Source organism: Trachymyrmex cornetzi, unplaced genomic scaffold (genome assembly GCF_001594075.2).
Source record: "Trachymyrmex cornetzi isolate Tcor2-1 unplaced genomic scaffold, Tcor1.1 scaffold61, whole genome shotgun sequence".
Classification (NCBI taxonomy): Eukaryota; Metazoa; Arthropoda; class Insecta; order Hymenoptera; family Formicidae; genus Trachymyrmex; species Trachymyrmex cornetzi.
In genome coordinates, this window is record NW_017299926.1 from 62,174 (window position 1) to 79,876 (window position 17,703).

General features: G+C 39.4%; 1 protein-coding gene across 2 annotated transcripts in view; it reads right to left on the minus strand.

Annotated features, from left to right (window-relative positions):
• Positions 1 to 17,703, minus strand: part of LOC108766706 (serine/threonine-protein phosphatase 4 regulatory subunit 1) — a 142,536-nt gene that overhangs the window by 9,917 nt on the left and 114,916 nt on the right. For both annotated transcript variants that reach the window (XM_018516161.1, XM_018516162.1), the window contains one exon: positions 4,156 to 4,268. In XM_018516161.1, the coding sequence (XP_018371663.1) occupies positions 4,156 to 4,268 (113 nt within the window). The remainder of the gene's footprint in view (positions 1 to 4,155; positions 4,269 to 17,703) is intronic.

A 17,703-nucleotide genomic window follows, 5' to 3' on the forward strand; every position in this document is an offset into this window, starting at 1 on the left:
AAAAATCGGGGAGAGTCCGATTTCCCTCCATCGGGCGGCGTATCCAAAAATATGTAAACGTCGAACAAATGCATACGTGTCGCGTGCCCCGCTAGCCCTGAACCGGTGCTGCTGCACGTATTTCGTCCCCCTTCCGCATGTTCCCCTACAGAAAAACACCAATGGTGGCACGTGTTCACGGGGCAAGATGTTCCGCGGTTTGCCCCTAAAATAGCTGGTTAGGACACCGCCACCTTTCGGCTGCTGCACATCGAGACACACCCGTCGCATCATCCCTTGTGTGCTTCACCATTTCCGAATGGATAACATGTACTACGTTCGTATTGAGCAGTTCTCGATTGGTGGTCTTTCGACAAATTAGATTTCAAGCTGATTTTTTCTCTCAGATATTGTGAAAGATGATCATTGGTTACAAATATTTATACAGTTATGATATTAGATATTTGTGCACGTTAAATTTTTTTATCCTGTGATCTAATTACTGTAATAAGCTCTTATACAACTTATACGTCATCAAAATATCTCCAATTAAAACCAACTGTTTGAGTAGAGATAAGAATATCAGATTTCATCAAAATATACTGGAGTTTTTATTAATCTATTTTTTGTATTCTGCATTAAAAATATTTAATATAGGTACACACAGAAAAAAGACTATTCTTAAATCAACCATAATATACTCATATATAAGCAAAAATATTATAATCTTGCTTCAAAGATATCAATCTTGATTTGATTAAATTTGTTTTGATGCAAGTATTACTTTGCACTTAATTCAGATTACAATATTTTTGCTTATATATGAGTATATTATGGTTGATTTAAGAATAGTCTTTTTTTCACTTATTTATTATCTAATCACGATTTATGATGAATTTTGAACACACATTGTAAAAATATAAATATCACTTCCTGTAAACATGATCAATTTATCATCTTACATTTGTATCGCAATTCACTTTTATTCTTCTAAAACATTATGCACAATAAAATGTTTAAAATAAATAGTTTACTTTTTTTACTTGTTCCTGTGATGAAAATACGCTTTTTTATTTTGTGTATTTTCAAATTCGATAGAAATAATTATCGATGATTAATCTTACTACGTTAGATTCTTGATGAATTGTGAGAAAAATTAGGATTGAGAAAGTTACTTTGTAATAAAAAACAACTAGTTCCAGTTACAATTTTTTTTCTCTTAGAAATTAGTTATCATTATAAATTATTCAAATTACAATCTGAAAAGCAACACATTACAGTCATAATTACCTAAAAAGTGACAAGTCGTTATTTTTCTGTTAATTTTAGTAATTTTTTTGCAATGCTATTTTAAATGCAAGAATTTGTATATATTTAGTTTATACATTTTTAACACTCTAAATTATTTTATTTATTATACTAAAAATTCGATTATATGCTATATTACTTATAATAAATTAATATATACATTCGGAATAAAAAAGTTATGATTATCAGAGATAAAGATATATTTCAATCACAAGAAATAATTATCATTTACTAAACATTTTATTTTTATTAATCCATATGTTGACAAATAAGTTTGATATAAAGTAACTATTAAATTAGTTCTTAATTAGCAAAAAGATGTAACTAATTTGTTACAGTTATAAATGGAAAAAAGGAACCACAGTTAAGTTACTAAAAAAAGTAACTACAACTGTAACTTCGTTACAAGATTAGTGAAGTAACGAATTACTTCTCAACCTTGTGTAAAATACACAAAAGAGTTGTAAAATACTTTTAGAATATATTTGACGCGTTTAAAGGAGTTCTTCTGAAAAAAAGAGACCTGAATCGAACTGAACGCATCGGAAAAGAATATATCAGTTTTCTGTTTCTTTAAGGCAACTTCAGGTAAAGATTGTCAGGTTACAAAAGACTTCTATCGGGTCAACGTTCATCGAAATATTTCAAAAAAACTTCCTGGGAGTTTTCACCGTCCAGTCATCTTAGCAGTGAAAACTGCATCACTGTGTAAATGATTTTTCTTTTCCTTATCCATAATTCTCTAATCTTCAAAATTTTTCATAAGTCGTGACACCCAACTAAAATTTTAATTGCTTTCTGTATTCTCATTGTGCATTTAACATCGAATATATTCGTTTAATTAGTTTTCTAATTTAAAAATATTTCATATCAATAGAAAATGAGAATTAGATAGTAGCGTTTAATAGTGCTATAATCTATTTACACATTAATGTTTTTAACTCATAATCGAAAATAAACAAGAATAAATTATCGTGCGATTCTATTGTATATGAAATAATGCGTACACCGATAGACTGTCATGATTGCCATCTCGAATATCAAGGTGTCAGAAGGATGCGTCTGTAAATCCTGGTACCAGCATGCGCTACGCAAGATTTCTTCGTAGCCAGAGATGGCGATGTTTAAATTAAGAACGGAGTGGGTTTACGTCTGGGATCGGGAGCTGTGCCCTCTCGTATAAATATCGCGGCGGCTTAATGCTATATCCTCGAATCCACGAGCGACTTCCGGCATCGTGGCGCGTGCCATACCGGAAGCGAGGGCACATCGTCCTCATCTTTCGTCGTTGCTTCTAACGATAACGCTTACTTTTCGTCGCACCATCTTGCCCTCTTCTTCGACCCCAAACGAAAACGACTCATGCCCCTGTCTTCCCCCTAAGAAACAGCCCCGATACAGCTGGTTGCTAATATTTATACGTTTCCTGTGGCAACACGTTACTTAAGCGACCTCCCTCCCGCATTTGTCTCAAGGAGGCATGCCCAATTTTGTAGCGAGACACAAGACGTTATTTCGGTTAAGGAAGAATTATGTGCGACAAATTTGATATCCATAATTGAAAATACCTATATTTTTTAAATGTTGCTTAAGCATCTGACTTTGATGATGCGTCTTCACTTTTTGAAAACATAATTCCTCGTGATATTATTATACTTGTACAAAATGTGAAAATTTAGCGGGATAGACCTTATGATATTTGACTATCTTTACACGTTTTATTAAATTTTGGTCAGGAGTTTGTAGGCACTGTCTAATATTAACGTTTTCCGGATTAGAACGAGATTATTTGAACAAATCCCGGTTTAAAAAATTCAATTTCTAGCGAAGCGGCGTTATTTTAATAAAAAAGGAGAATTACGTATGGCAAGCTTTAAAGCTGTTATCGATGCTGTGCTTGCAATTTTTTTGAAGTATTGGTCATAGATTAGAATAGAGAGTGAAAGCGTAACGTTGTGTATATAATTTTAGTAGTAACGCGAAAGAAGAGTATCTAATGACCTCGATCGTGTCGATACGAGAGAGAATTTGAAAAACTTTTTGCGCATCCCTGATTGCACCATAAATATCACAGAATCGATAAGTTTCGTTAACATTACAGCTATCGAATAAATATATAAATTATAATGCTTTCGTTTGCAATCGACATATTACGCAGCTCGAGATTATTGTCGTCCATGATGCTATATTTTGCGATTGCAATAATTCTTAATTTTAGTAAATAAATTACGTCAATTGTGTAAATTTAAACATAAAAGACAAACAATAAGGATGCAAAATAAAAAGCGTAAGCTATACAATAAAATGTGATTAAAAAGTAAGAATTTTAACAATTAATAACCACACCTTTGCTTTGACATGCACAAGTGGTGCGAAGGATTTGTCTCAGAAATAAACATTTTCAATCCTTCCACATCAAACAAAGAAGCAAAGAATGTGCAGCAATGAATTTTTTGTGATTCAATATATGATATTGTTCTTGATAATATATAAAGAAATGTTAGCGTGTAAAAAATTAAGAAAAAAAAAGCTGAAATTTGCGTCATCGTACAGTATCGTGCGGCTATTTTGTTAGAAGCAAAATCGATATTATGTAAAGCGGTAAAATTATGACAGGTAGCATTTAATAAAAAATAAATTTTTATGAGAAATATATAAAGCTTCTCAAGATAAAAGAAAGTATTAATAAAATAAGCGTGTACAAAAGCTTTTTAGACTTTTTAGTTTTTCGGTTGTTTTTGCAGACTTATAAGCTTTGTAGAAGTTACAATTATGTCAGATATTGCTGCAATTTGCAAGTAATTTAAAAAACAAAAAAAGTGCATTTTAAGGCTAGTGTTCAAATAATAATTGTACAATGCAACTTACCGTTATCGTCGATAACAAGTTGCACAAGTTGCATGACCTCTTCGACAATCAGCGTTATTTTGTTATTGACCGCTGCGCGAAACATTTCCACCAATATACGCCCAACCATTTGTCTGCAACAGAAAATCAGAACGACGACGTTAGATCATTGCCAGGTATTCTGCGTAATATTATCGATCGATTTGCATCTTTACGTCAAGACGTAAAGTCCTGAATTGGCTCGTGCGATGAAATACGTTTGATTAAAGAGTTAAAAAAAAACATGTTATCCATGCTGACGTTAAATTTCGCAACATTACCTAATTGGAACCGATGAATCTATCCTCTCTATTAAAATTGCATATTTTTGCGGAACTAATTTAATTTTATTAATATAAATAATCGCGCTATGAAGTGTAAGTGACGAATAGCAACTTTGGGTTGCTGTTTTCAACAGTAAGTGGATAGAATACGTCGTAACGGAATTTTCCAATGTAAGTCAACCCACGGTGTGTTTGACATTCACATATTCGCTTTCTAAGATATGTTTGCACTCCACTCATACATCATCTCACTTCTTCGTGCGATCGTTCTTTTCTCTAATGTTACTCGACGTGGTCAACAGATAGTAGTTTCTCATTTCTTACAAACAACCATATCACTAAGAAAAATGGTCTTGAATTAAATTCTGATGGAAAATGGACACAAATCGGAATTTTATGATTAGATCTACTAGAATTCTAATTGAGAGATAATTAGAATTTTCATTGATATTTTGGTAAAAATAAGAATTCTAATAGATTTTACTAGAAATATTTAACCAGAATTCCGATTATTTCAACTAGAATTCCAATAAATCTAACCAGAGAGAGAGAAAATTCTGATTCGTCCATTTTCAATCAGAATTTTTTGCAGTGATACATGTATCGTCTCATTCGATCTCATTTTTGATAGATTTTTTTCTACACTATAATACAATCACCGCGAATAATTATAAGCTTTCACTAGATCAATTAATTATTTTAAATAAATTAATCTAAGCTATAATTAATAATACAAAAGAATTCTTTTATATTAATTTTATATGACTTTTTGTAGTGCTTTCTATACGTGCTTATAATAAAAACCAATTAATAAAGCCAAGAAGATTATATTTTGTTTTGTCCAATATATTTAAAGCATTACATTTTTTGCAAAAGTTGAAGACGCAGTTCATTATAATAATTAGGTAAATGTGTCTAGCGTTAAATTACTAAATCTTGCTGTTCATAAAAATTTCGAAATCTGCGAACATAATGAAGCAAAATATAATAGATACTGAGAAGCAACATGTGTCTACCTTGACAACCGTGCATATAATATACTCAATGTTGTGCTAAAAGTTGAAGTGCTAAAAAGAAAATATAAGAGCAAACGCTGCAAATTCCAAGACAGTCGATTATCTTCATCAATTATTCATATACGTTGTCCGCGTATTTCGGCGCATTTGGCCCCGTAAAATTTCAGGGAACTCGAATAAGTTCGATAATTAAATACATAAACCGAGTTAGGTTTCAACATGGCCATCTTCTCGAAGCTGCGAGCCATAAAGGAAAAAGGCGAAGAAGGAGAAGAAGAAAACACCAAGTATCGAGGCAAACAAGCGTCAGGACAAGTACGACAAGGAAAACGAGACGAGACGAGACGACGTTTGCGGGCAGCGCACCATCATCGCAGGCCATGAAGGCGGCGGCCGCCCTCCTCGACGAGTGGAATCGAAGACGAAGAGCAGGAAGTGGAAGACGAAGTATCGCCGCCGTGTAGTTCGATCACGTCGCTACCCTTCCCTACCCGTACCCCTACGTGCCCTTTCCCGTTCGGCGTAACTTCACCCCACCACGATGTCGAGGGACCCTCCCCTCTTGCAAAGGAGATGCGAGAATGCGCGCGAGTGGGATCGAGCGGTGGTGCTACGGACGAGGTAGAGAGGGCGGCGGCGGAGCGTCGGCGGTGGTGGAGGCGACACCAACGGAACATCGTCGACGGTGCCCCACCAGATACGCAGCGGCGCATCGCCGAGTGGGGCAGAAGCGTTCTCCAAAGTAGTTGGAGAACGCGCGACTAAACGGTACCGCCCGTGAACGCCTACCATCCTGGCGCAAACATGGCCGCCGCGACCGCGACAGCGGCGATGACGGCGGTCGCAGCGGCCACGACGACGACGTCGACGAAGGCGAGGGAGAACGAAGACGGTCTTCCCTGTGGAATTTTCGGGAGTAGGCGCGCGCGCGGCCACGCTTCGCGGTTCTCCGCGTGCGGAAATCCCTCCCCGGTACACAATGTGTCTGTACTCTGCTCCCAGGCGCCCTCTACCCACCTGTATCCTGTAGAACGACGACTTAGGTTCATTTTATCAGGACCCAGACACCCTCTGGCCCAAAATTGAAGTACGGGTGCCGACACTTCCCTACGGCCTACCATGCGCATGATCGCTGTGTAGTTTGCGAAGATCGATAAAGAACACGGCGTTTTCTTCCTCCTCCTCACGCGCGAGCGATATTGTAGTTGTGTACGCATACATACATATGTGCTGGGCGTCGTGAAGGAAAGAAACTTAACACGCCGGAAATTCAAATTTGTATGCTTCAGAAATCAAGTGTTTACTGTAAAGTCGTCAATAAAAAAAATTCACACTATCCTTTTATTTTACTGCTGCTAGCTAACCTTTTGATTAGCAAGTTGGCAAAATTACACTAGAATGATACTTCGCATTAAGAAGATATAAAGCTTTATTTTTTCGGACGCGTTTATCTTTATACTTGTAATAGACACAAGATGGAAGAGGATAAAAATTAGTTTATTAAAATTAAAATATAATAAGAAAAAAGTTTTATACAATTTTATTATCACTCTTAGTAGTAAATAGAAACAGAATAAAAATAAAAATTTTCCAATAATTAAGGACCGCCATTTTGTAGTTAAATGCGCCCAAGTGTATGGCTGTGATCGATTTCTTGGTTAAAAAAATAATCTATCATTAACCTTATGCTGATGTTAAAAATATATTCGATTTATGATCTAAACTAACCTTGTTTTATTTTTAATTGTGACTTTCTTTGGTTCGAAAAAATAACTGCGAAATTGATTTTCTTTCAACAAAACGCAATATCCGACAAAAGAAATATACCATTTCTTTTTCCGTTCAACGATCGTTTTATATAGAAATAATAAAAATAAAAGAATAGAAAAATACATCTCGTCTACAAATATCTCGTTGTAAATCAAAAAAACCCCCGCTGGCATTTCAAAATGGACCTTTTATGGTTATTTTTTTGAAACTTGTAGTCAAACAGCGATTTCCGCATACACGAAACATGATCTGATACGCTTTTATTATTCTCTAGATTTATTAGGATCTTTTTGAACATCCCATTTTTCGATAATCCTTTTTTCTCTGTCACTGACGTCCTTTTCCTCTTTGTTCGAACTCAGGCATTTCGATAGTCTAGTGTCTTATCCAGAGACAAATGTACTAAGAGAAAACGATATAATGAAGGAAGATGCAAGAGCAAAATGGCTCTTAAGTCTGCAAGGATATCTCAACAAAGATACTCTTTAGTCATGCTAATAAAACTAATGAACACATAGGTAGATGTTGCGCACAGAAAAAGAGAAGCGCAAGGGCAGTTTCTCATTGAATGGAATCGGACGAAACAAATGCGAAGGAAACTGAAAGAATTCTCGGATAGTTTGAATTTAAGGATGAAATCAGTTACGGCTATTCATTATAAAATTTCTACAGAAATTGACGTAGATAGCAAAAGAAGATATAGTATCCCTACGAAAAAGGAAATCCGTAGTTAGGGAAAAAGCGTTATATATCTTGTTTGATGATGTTTGACGAGCGAGGTAATTCCTTCACAATCGAAGAAAAGGTGGAATTGAAGCATATTAACTTTTAGAAAACGAGAATTTATTTTTGAACTGTCACAGTTTTGTCTGAAGCAAATTTATTATAACTTAAGATTTGCTATAATTCTTTATTTCGTTGTATTGCTTGCCTTAAAATATGACATTGTTTCAGTGCCACTATAGTGGCTTTCTCGTTCTGTAAAGAGATTAAGTATCGCAAAGGGAAGAGAATGAGCGATAGGATTAAAAGAGAGTGTGCTTTTCTTTATTTAAGATGAATGAATACTTGGGATGATCACCTCCCATATCATCACTCGAACTTTTTTTTTCAACACCGACACCTATCCTCGTCGAGAGTAGACGTAGTACTCTCTTGGGAACATTCAGCGGATTTAAAACTTGTACATAGCCTGATAAGATCGCATTGTCTTTGAATTTCCGAGTAGTGTAGAAAGCTGAACAGGTGCGCACGAGACGCGGGAGAGAATTTTTGTGACCGCTGAGACAGAACGGCCACATGACGATAAAATTCGTTAATTAATTGAAAATTTTTCTAATTAGAATACAATCGTTTCCCGAACGAAATTATTTTCATATAATGATTAACCGGAAACATCAAACAACAAGTATAATAGGCGCATTATTTATCTTTACAATACAAAAGAATTCCCATAAAATTGTTAAAACAAGGTTTTCACTAAGATTTTTATAGAAAATTATTTCAAAAAGTATTACTTCGCACAAAATCTTTAAAATTACAATGCTTGTACATGAAAATTACGTCAACGAGTGAATGTTTCTATATGTATCACGCAATATTCTTCACAAAGTAAGAAGTAATTTTTTATTACACCCATCACATCTCACATTTAGTGTCACTAATTTACAATAGAGAGATACAAAATTTTAATAATATATATAACTTTTTAACATCAATCTTTTTTTCGATATAGTTCCATCGGTTAATTTCGATTTGCATTAACGTATCCCAAATATATTAAGAAGTTATGAGAGAGAGAGAAAGGTGAAAAGAGAGCAAAAAGAGACCGAGAAAGAATATTAAGATTTGCTGACTTTCGCTCTAATCTTTCCTTGCACGTTTGCGATACCGGAAAGAAGATCGAACGGTATGTCGTAAATCTCAAACGAGATACAATATACGCAGCGAAACTATGCGGCGGTCTTGTCCGATGGGCATCAGGTCGATCGGACAGACATGCGATTCGCGGGCGACCAGTTTTGCGGAGCCGTTCAACAACGCGGCTTTCCGTCTCTTCCTTTCACCCGCGCGGAGACGTTGAGGGAAAAGAGAAGGAAAAAGAAGATGAAGAGAAAATAAGAGAAAAAGAGGGAAGAGGAGTGAGAAAGAGAGAGACGTTGAGTCTGGTAGCGGACTCTCCGTTTTACGAAGGGGCTATAGAGAGAAGGAATGTTGTTGTTGTGCCGGGAAGTTTGCACCGACGGAGGGGAGCGGTGGGGTGAGGTGCGGTGGCATGACCGGCGGCGTGGAAGAACCCGATGAGGAGAGGGAGGGAGAGAAAAAGAGAGAGAGAGAGAGAGAGAGAGAGAGAGAGAGAGAGAGAGAGAGAGAACCCGAACAAGGGAGGTAGAGGAAGAAAGAGACAGAACGATAAGGGGGAGGAAAGAGAGCTGGTGGAACGGGATCGAGAGAAGGGGAAGACGAAGAGGGTGGTGACGCGCTGGAGGGGAGACGAAGTCAATGCACCGCGGGGGAATGCAACGCGCGCCAAGCAATACGGGGCCCTACGTCAGAGAGTACATTCTACCGCACTTTACGACGCACCGTTCTTTTCTCTCTCTCTCTCTCTCTCTCTCTCTCTCCCCCTCCCCTTTCTCCCTTTCTCTCCCGATAACTATGAACGCACATGCGTCAGCGTTGTTTCGGTTCGGCATCAAATATGTCCCGATGCGCGAAATTATTTATGTACGCGATACATTAGTGGATTGCACATTATATTATTGATGCGCATTTTCAAAAGTAGTAACCATATTCTTCCGAAAAAAATTAATTAAAAAATTTATTTATACGCGATGATGCTGATGTATAAGATAATTACGACAAAATATACCGTCAATTTGACAATATCAGTTGTGTAATTAACTCTTTTCCGTTTGCCGGTCTCACGCGTCTGTTTTGTATAGGTACTCGTCTATCTTGGTCGCTTTCATTACAATCTGCATGCGCGCGTATCGTATCCCGTAGAGTGCACCTGTTCCAGGTATAAATTGCAAATCTATTTAACCAAATTTCGAGCTGTTGGACCTATTAATTATATTTATTACAATTTAATTGTAATTATAATTAATTTATTATATAATTTAAAGAATATGTTATTTTTAATATTTTTTTATGTTAGAATATGATATACGGACGATGTTTTAAATTTAGTAAATATACAATATCGAAACAACAAACACTTAAATAATATTTTTTTCCTTCTCTATTTATACACTTCTTATTAAATTAAATTATGTCAATGCGTGTTTAGTGTCGCAAAATTTGTCAGGTTTATAATATCGAAATTTAAACATTGTTTTTCGTATGTGAAAAAAATGTGTTCATTATCGAGATAAGATTTTAAGCTTATTGTCCATTGAATTCTTTTTTTTTCTAAGCCATCATTATTATTGTTTTGTTACTACTGTATTATTACAATTGTAATTTGTTATAATCTTGATAAAGTTTTGGATAACTCGGCGTGATAGAACACCTTCATTACTATTTATTAAAACTTACTAAAGAATATTATTAAATTGTTTAACATATATAATAAATAATAGTAAAGGATCTTTGCACATTTTACTTGTAACCCAGAAATAAGAAGCAACGGCTGGAAAACGCGCACGTCTCTGCACGAGGGATCGCGCGATACAACAACACAACGTCGGCAAACGGCGTGTGGTCCTCTTCCTCCTCCTCCTCCTCCACCTCTCCTTCGCTGGTCCGGTCACTCGGCCGTTCGCACTGGCCTCCTTCTCTCGCGCTGCGTATTCGCTCTCTTTTGTGACGCTCATACTTCTTTTGCGCGCCAAGAAATACACGGAGAGAGAGAGAGAGAGAGAGAGAGAGAGAGGGAGAGGGAGGGAGAGAGAGAGAGAGAGAGATAACATGCGATCGAGCAAAAGCTACTACGCGCGTTATACGCGGTGCTCGTGTGTTCGTACGCGTTATAAAGGGTACAAGGTTCCGCGTGCATACATGTATGTACGTACATATACATGCATGGGTTAGGGAACGTTGCTGCTGGGCTGTTGCTCTTGGTTGCTCTTGTTGCTGTTGTCGCCGCCGCGGCCACGACAGCAGCAAGAGTGAGAGGAGAGCCAGCGTGAGTAGCGTGTGTACGCGCGGCCGGCTGGCGCATGCGCGCAGCGACCGGCGAGAGGCGCACTGAATGAAATCTCCCACCACCTCCGCCAGAGACGTCACCGCCACAAACGCACACACACACACACACACACACACACGTAAACGCGCGTATCGGACAAGCGGCCGAGTGCGTCGCGCCGAGGACACGGTTACACGATGCGGCGCGGGAATACGGAATACGCTCGGCTCTCTCCATCGGTACACCATGTGCGCATCAGGAAAACTCGAAAATACATAAAAGAACGATATCCAACGCGAATATTACAATGAATCAATATTCATGGGCGGGGAACATTTTTGCCAATTTTTTTGTCGACACTGATCAAATTTAATCTGGGAATCAAATTAAATATTAAAACGAGACAAAACAAACAAGTTAAAAATAGAAAAATATTTGTAAAAATAATGTTCAGAAACTAGCATATACTTCGCGGAGGTAAATCTTTCATTCGCAATATGGCACCGGATACTCGAGATCGTCATTCTCGTTACGGTCGCCGTCACCCCGTCATTGTCGACCTCGATCCGTGTTATGAAAGCAAATCAGAAATTTGTTTGGCGAAAGATTGAGCAGAGAAGGGTGATAATTAAAACCGTTAACTACACATAAGTTTTGTCAATTTCGAGTAATAATATCACGCATGGAAAACGAGCAGAAAAAAATTACTTGGAACAATTATATACAAGCAGACCTCTTATAAATGTATGTGTAAAATAAAACAATCTACTGTGTCAGTAAATAATAATTTACACATTTCATGTTTATGTAATAATTGGATAGTCATATATAATATGTAAAAACAACTGGTGAGTGAATGACCACCGAAATTACAAATAGAGGAGATGGGATTTTCATGAAAAATGGTTTAAAAGAGTTTCAAGAGATTCGGCGCGACCGCTAACGTTTAGACGCGCGCGGCAGTGCAGCGGCGACACGACATATGCCGGGCCTGTGCGTGCAGCTGCTATATCGTCTATGGGGTTTGGGTCGGTGGGTGACACGTTTCGTGCGTCGTGCACGGCTGGTATATACGCGGGATTCAACGTAGGTATTGATTTGTGGAACGCACCCCCTCCGGCACTCTTACCCCGCCGCGCCGTGCTCCCTCTCTCTTTTTCCACACACACTCCGCCCTTTCTCTTTTCGCACACCGAGTGCGTTTCACGCGTGGATACACGTACGAGCGCGATTCGTACACACATGTGTGCACGTGCGCGCGCGCGTTCGTCTCTTTTCCTCGCTAGTTACGGACGCGGTTCGGAGACCGCTCCCCTCCCACCGTGCGCATCCCGTCGGCCATACGCGGGCGGGGTGACTGCATCCTTTGGGTGGGTCAGGGCCAAAGAGACAGACGAGAATAGAGCGGGGATGTGCGAGACGAGGTCGAGAGAAAGGACGGGGAGAGGGGGGGTAGGGGAGAGAGGAGTTTGTCAAATCTCTACCGAGGTCTCTGCACCCTGTGATTTTGCGTCAGCTGGCACCGTCGTATTCTTATTACCGGCCCATGGCGGGACTTTAAGACTCATTGAAATATTTGACGCTGATCGATCTCGATCGACGGCGCTGATCAACAACAAACTTGTCGCGCCCACCTCTGTATCGTACATCGGGGGTGATATACTTTCTCACGATTCAGAATCGGAGAACAAAGAGACCGTGTGTTATGTTGAGATCTGTACTATCAAGAATTCAATTCAGTTATTACCGTAGCTCCTCTGTTAAGAGATAGACGTTTATATTATTCCGCGCAATTAATGCGTATCTCGAGAAATTGTATAAATTGAAAGTAAAAAATATATATATATATTGAACAATTCTTTATACTATCAAAATTAAATCTTTTTTTGGAAGAAAAAGAGCATAAAACCACGGCACAAGTTGTTTTCTGTGATATTTAATATATTCAAGTTTCTAAATTATACGTTTCGGCCAGAGAGAGTATCTGACCATCTTCAGTAATTACAACATTAATCACGCATTGGATACATAACTATAAATATAAATACCAAATTCGCAGTCATATATCTATTTAGTTAAGATTACAAGCTCTTTTCAGCATTATTCGTGAGCACATACTCCGTAGTTGATGAAAAATTTGGAATTGTTTCGAATTGTGTATAACGAGAATTTCCAAATTCTGTTTTTTCAGCAATTCGTTGAAATTTGTATCTCATCGTAAGAGGTTTGACAAACAAAATGGAATATCATCGTGAAAGCGTGTAGAGTTTGTAGATCCTTTCTCGTTATACACCACAATTCGAAACAATTCCAAATTTTATATGACTGCGAATTTGGTATTTATATTTATAGTTATGTATCCAATGCGTGATTAATGTTGTAATTACTGAAGATGGCCAGATATTTTGGCCGAAACGTATAATTTAGGAACTTGAATATATTAAATATCACAGAAAACAATTTGTGCCGTGGTTTTATGCTCTTTTTCTTCCAAAATTAAAAATTTTTTTGTTCAATTTGTTTAATATAAAAAGTCGTGTTAAATAGTAGTATTCTATTAAGTAGATTTTTGCAAAGTTTGGAAATAACTATACTAAAATCTGTAAAACTGCTAGACTTTAGCGATAAGTATTAAGAATCGTTCAGAAAGCTATGCAAAAAGGTTATCGTTTGATCCGTTTGAAGATCACTTTTAAGATAAAAGAAACATCCCCAGAACAGGTCACGATCGATAATACTAGCCGCTGTTAATCCCGTCAACGGCGCCGATCGACAACCGATACTGCTGGGTCCACGTTCCCATGAGCGAGGGTCATCCCAGGACCGGGGCGTAAAAGGAAGCGCGATCGAAGGACACGATGAAGAAGGCCAACGGGGAAGGCTCTCACCTTAGGCAGGGAGGAGAGAAAGAGAAAGCGCGCGCGGCGGAAGGGCGCGAGAACGCACGTTATAGTGAGAACGCGTCGCGATGGACGACCCGGTATGTATCTCCGGCAACGACACAACGTGCCTCTTCTGCGTACCACCGGTCCGCACGCGTGTGCGTGCGTGCGTGCGTGCTTGACCGTACGTACGTACCACACCGGTGCTAGAGAAGCGGTCCATACCCGGGAGTGGCAACGGCGGCGGCAGAACGATGTAAAGGATGTGAGAGTGGCCCGCGGAGGCGGAGTAGCCGACCGGAGAAAAAAGAAACGAAGGACCGCGAAGGAGAGACGAGGAGAGAGACAGGGAGGAGGAACAGGGAGAGGCAAACGGCCGAAGTAAACAAGTGGAAGCGGTAGAACGGGGACGGGTGGGTATCGGTCAGCGCGGTGCATTTGGTGCATTCCTGCAGTCTGCGCCGTGCCGCGGGGCCCCGAGTGAGCGGGAGAAGGAGAGAGAGAGAGAGACGGATGGACGGACGAACGAACGAACGGATGGATGGACACGGCAGGAAGGGGGAGGGGGTGGTGGCATCCGAGAGGGCAGGAAGGCGAAGGGAGCGAGAGCGAGAGAAGAGAGCTCTGCAACGCGGCACGCCACTTTGGACCGACGGACGTAAACCGCATTCCCGGCCGTGACCTTCGCTAGGACATCGCCACTGCCCCCACCTCCGACGCCTTCTCCCTCCCCGCCTCCCCCTCCCACCCTCCTGTCATCCCCGTTCGGCGTCGTTCGTAGCCCTCCGTTTCTCTCTCGCCCTTTCAGCCGCGCGCGCTTTCAACGTTCTTTCCTTCTCTCTCGCACGACTTACGACGCGATATACGCAGCATCGTAGAAACCCCGCATCTTCGGCTACTCTACGTCTTCCCGCCCTCTCTCTCTTCTCGCATCCCTTCAATCGTATTCGCGCCGTGGGCGCGCAAAATCGTAAAACGATTGATGAAATCCATATCTTTGTCTTTAAACCTCTTCCATCCCTTAGTAGGAAATTTCTTTTTCGGTCGCAATTTTCCTAAATTTCTTTAACGCAACGTCAAAATAGTCAGATACTAGTAGAAGAACAATTTGATATTTGTTATTATCTTTTCTATTAACCCCCTTCCCCCAATTACCAAAACTCTTATCAAGCTGTTGATTGCGCGGGTAAAATTGATACAAAAAAATACAAGTAAACCAGTAATTTCTTATTAGTTGACTCATTTACTGATTTCGTGTAATTCAGACGGATAAAGTACGTGAAGATTATCGTACTCAAATAATTACTTCGAAAACTTCGTACTCATTGCTTCATAGCTTCTAATCTCCTCGATTGGGGCCCGCTACAGGCGTTATCGTGACCATCAATTGACGTACTTTCGACGGCGGAATTTAATAATTCGAGAGCATGATTCAACGCGATGATTCAAAGTGCCGGGTAAATTTCGGGGAACACGCGACAAGTAACGTGTCAGGAGCTATTGATACGATTGTTACCAACTTTGAAACATGACTTTGAGACAACAGTTTCAAATTTTTGCCGGAACCTAAAATTGAAAAAGCGACACGAGAAGAAAAAAAAAATCAGAGAATACGAAAGGAATTGAATTGGAAAAATAATAAAGGACCAAGCAAGGTACGGTCGTAAAGAATTTCAAAGTCTGCCCTTGCTTTTCTCTATTTTACGAGCGGTCGTCCTGAATTCCTGCAAATATTTGTAGAACGCCCAACTAACAGGCATACGTATATAGGAAGAGAAGAAAAAAAGAAAATAGGCGGAAAATGAGAGGATAAAGAGAGACAGGGAATAAAGGAAAGAGAGAGTAAAAGCAGAAGAGAAAAAAATATTAAAAGTATAAAGTCCTTCGTGATTTTTTTTTAAATCCTTTCTTTCGCATAATTTTTCTCGCGAAAATCATGGGTGTATCTGACGCCCTAATCTCTTGGCATTGCGCCTCGCCCCAAATTACGACCCGTTCTAGTTCCAAAGAGACTCCTCTCTTTGAGAAAAGCCGACATCTAGCCGGAAGCGCTGAAAGGTATTCGTCCGCAAGAGTCGAGGAGGCAAGAGAGACAGAGAAAGAGAGGAGAAGGGCACGCCAAGTACCTGGAAGTCGTGTTAACACGCGCTGCTGGACGCTACAAGTCGCTCCAATTAGCATCTTCTTTTTCTTCATCGACTTTTCTCTCTCTCTCTCTCTCTCTCTCTCTCACACACACTCACTCACACTCTACACCTTTTCTCTCGATGGTATTCTTTTCGATCTAACGCGACGCGGCGCCAGCTCTGGAGAAGCGAGCACCTGTTGAACGGTCTCTCGGTCTCTCGGTCGCTCACGGAGCGTTTATCGCAGAAAAGTATAGTTTTGACGAGCAGCTCTTTCTACAGAATCGGACAAATGCCAAATAAACTCGGTAAATGAGTTAGAAATTATCCTACATTATTTTGAGGACGTCACAACGCGTCAAAATTGTCATTGAATTAGTAAATTAAATTTTGAATTTTCATGCTTGAAACGTTCAAGAACGTATCTTGTACGACAATCGTCCAATTTGTCTAACGAGTTTGAAATTAGCGATTAAGCCGATTTCAACACCCGTGTGCAATTACAAATAATATAATCTCTCACAAAATAACGTCCGTGCGCAATAAAACGAGCGTTGTAATCAATAGACACGATTTTAAAGTTAACGCGATTAAATCGATTTCAACCCCCGTATGCAGTTACAAATGTATAATCTCTCACCAAATAACGCCCGTGCGCAATAAAATGAGCATTGTAACTGATAGACCATCAGTTGCAAGCACCATTCTTGTTGATGCGTTTATCTCAGCAGCAAGTTCAAAGTGTCAAGTATGTAGGTATTAGTGATTCATAGACACAAAATGCACTTCATAAATTATTAGGCGACAGAGAACGGTATAACAATATAATAGGAATACTCCACGACTTTTCTTCCTTCCTTTTAACTGCAATTATAATTGTGCAAAATGAGACTTACATATTCTAAACCTCATCAAAAATAATTTACAGCATGGATCGAATTAGAAATTAACGTCATTGTCGTATGCGTGAAAATTCTGTATTCATGGTGATTAAAATAAATGCAAGCTTACGTCAACGACGATTACTATCGTTCCATGCATACGTTTCTGGACGGAACGCGCCGGCATCTTAATAATTCGGGAGACGCTCGGGAGAGATATGAATGGGAGAAGTAGGAATGGCGTGGCGTTGTTTACCGTCTAGCAGGAACGAAGAAGTATCCGCGTGCACGCCGACAGAAAAACGACGGGGGGAAAGAGCGAGGACGTAGAAGGGTACGGCACGGTAAAGATGGGGGAGAGAGAGAGAGAGAGAGAGAAGAAGAAGGGGGGGATTTAGCCGGACCCCGGTGCAGGGACGGATTTAGTCAGGAGTCGGGAGAG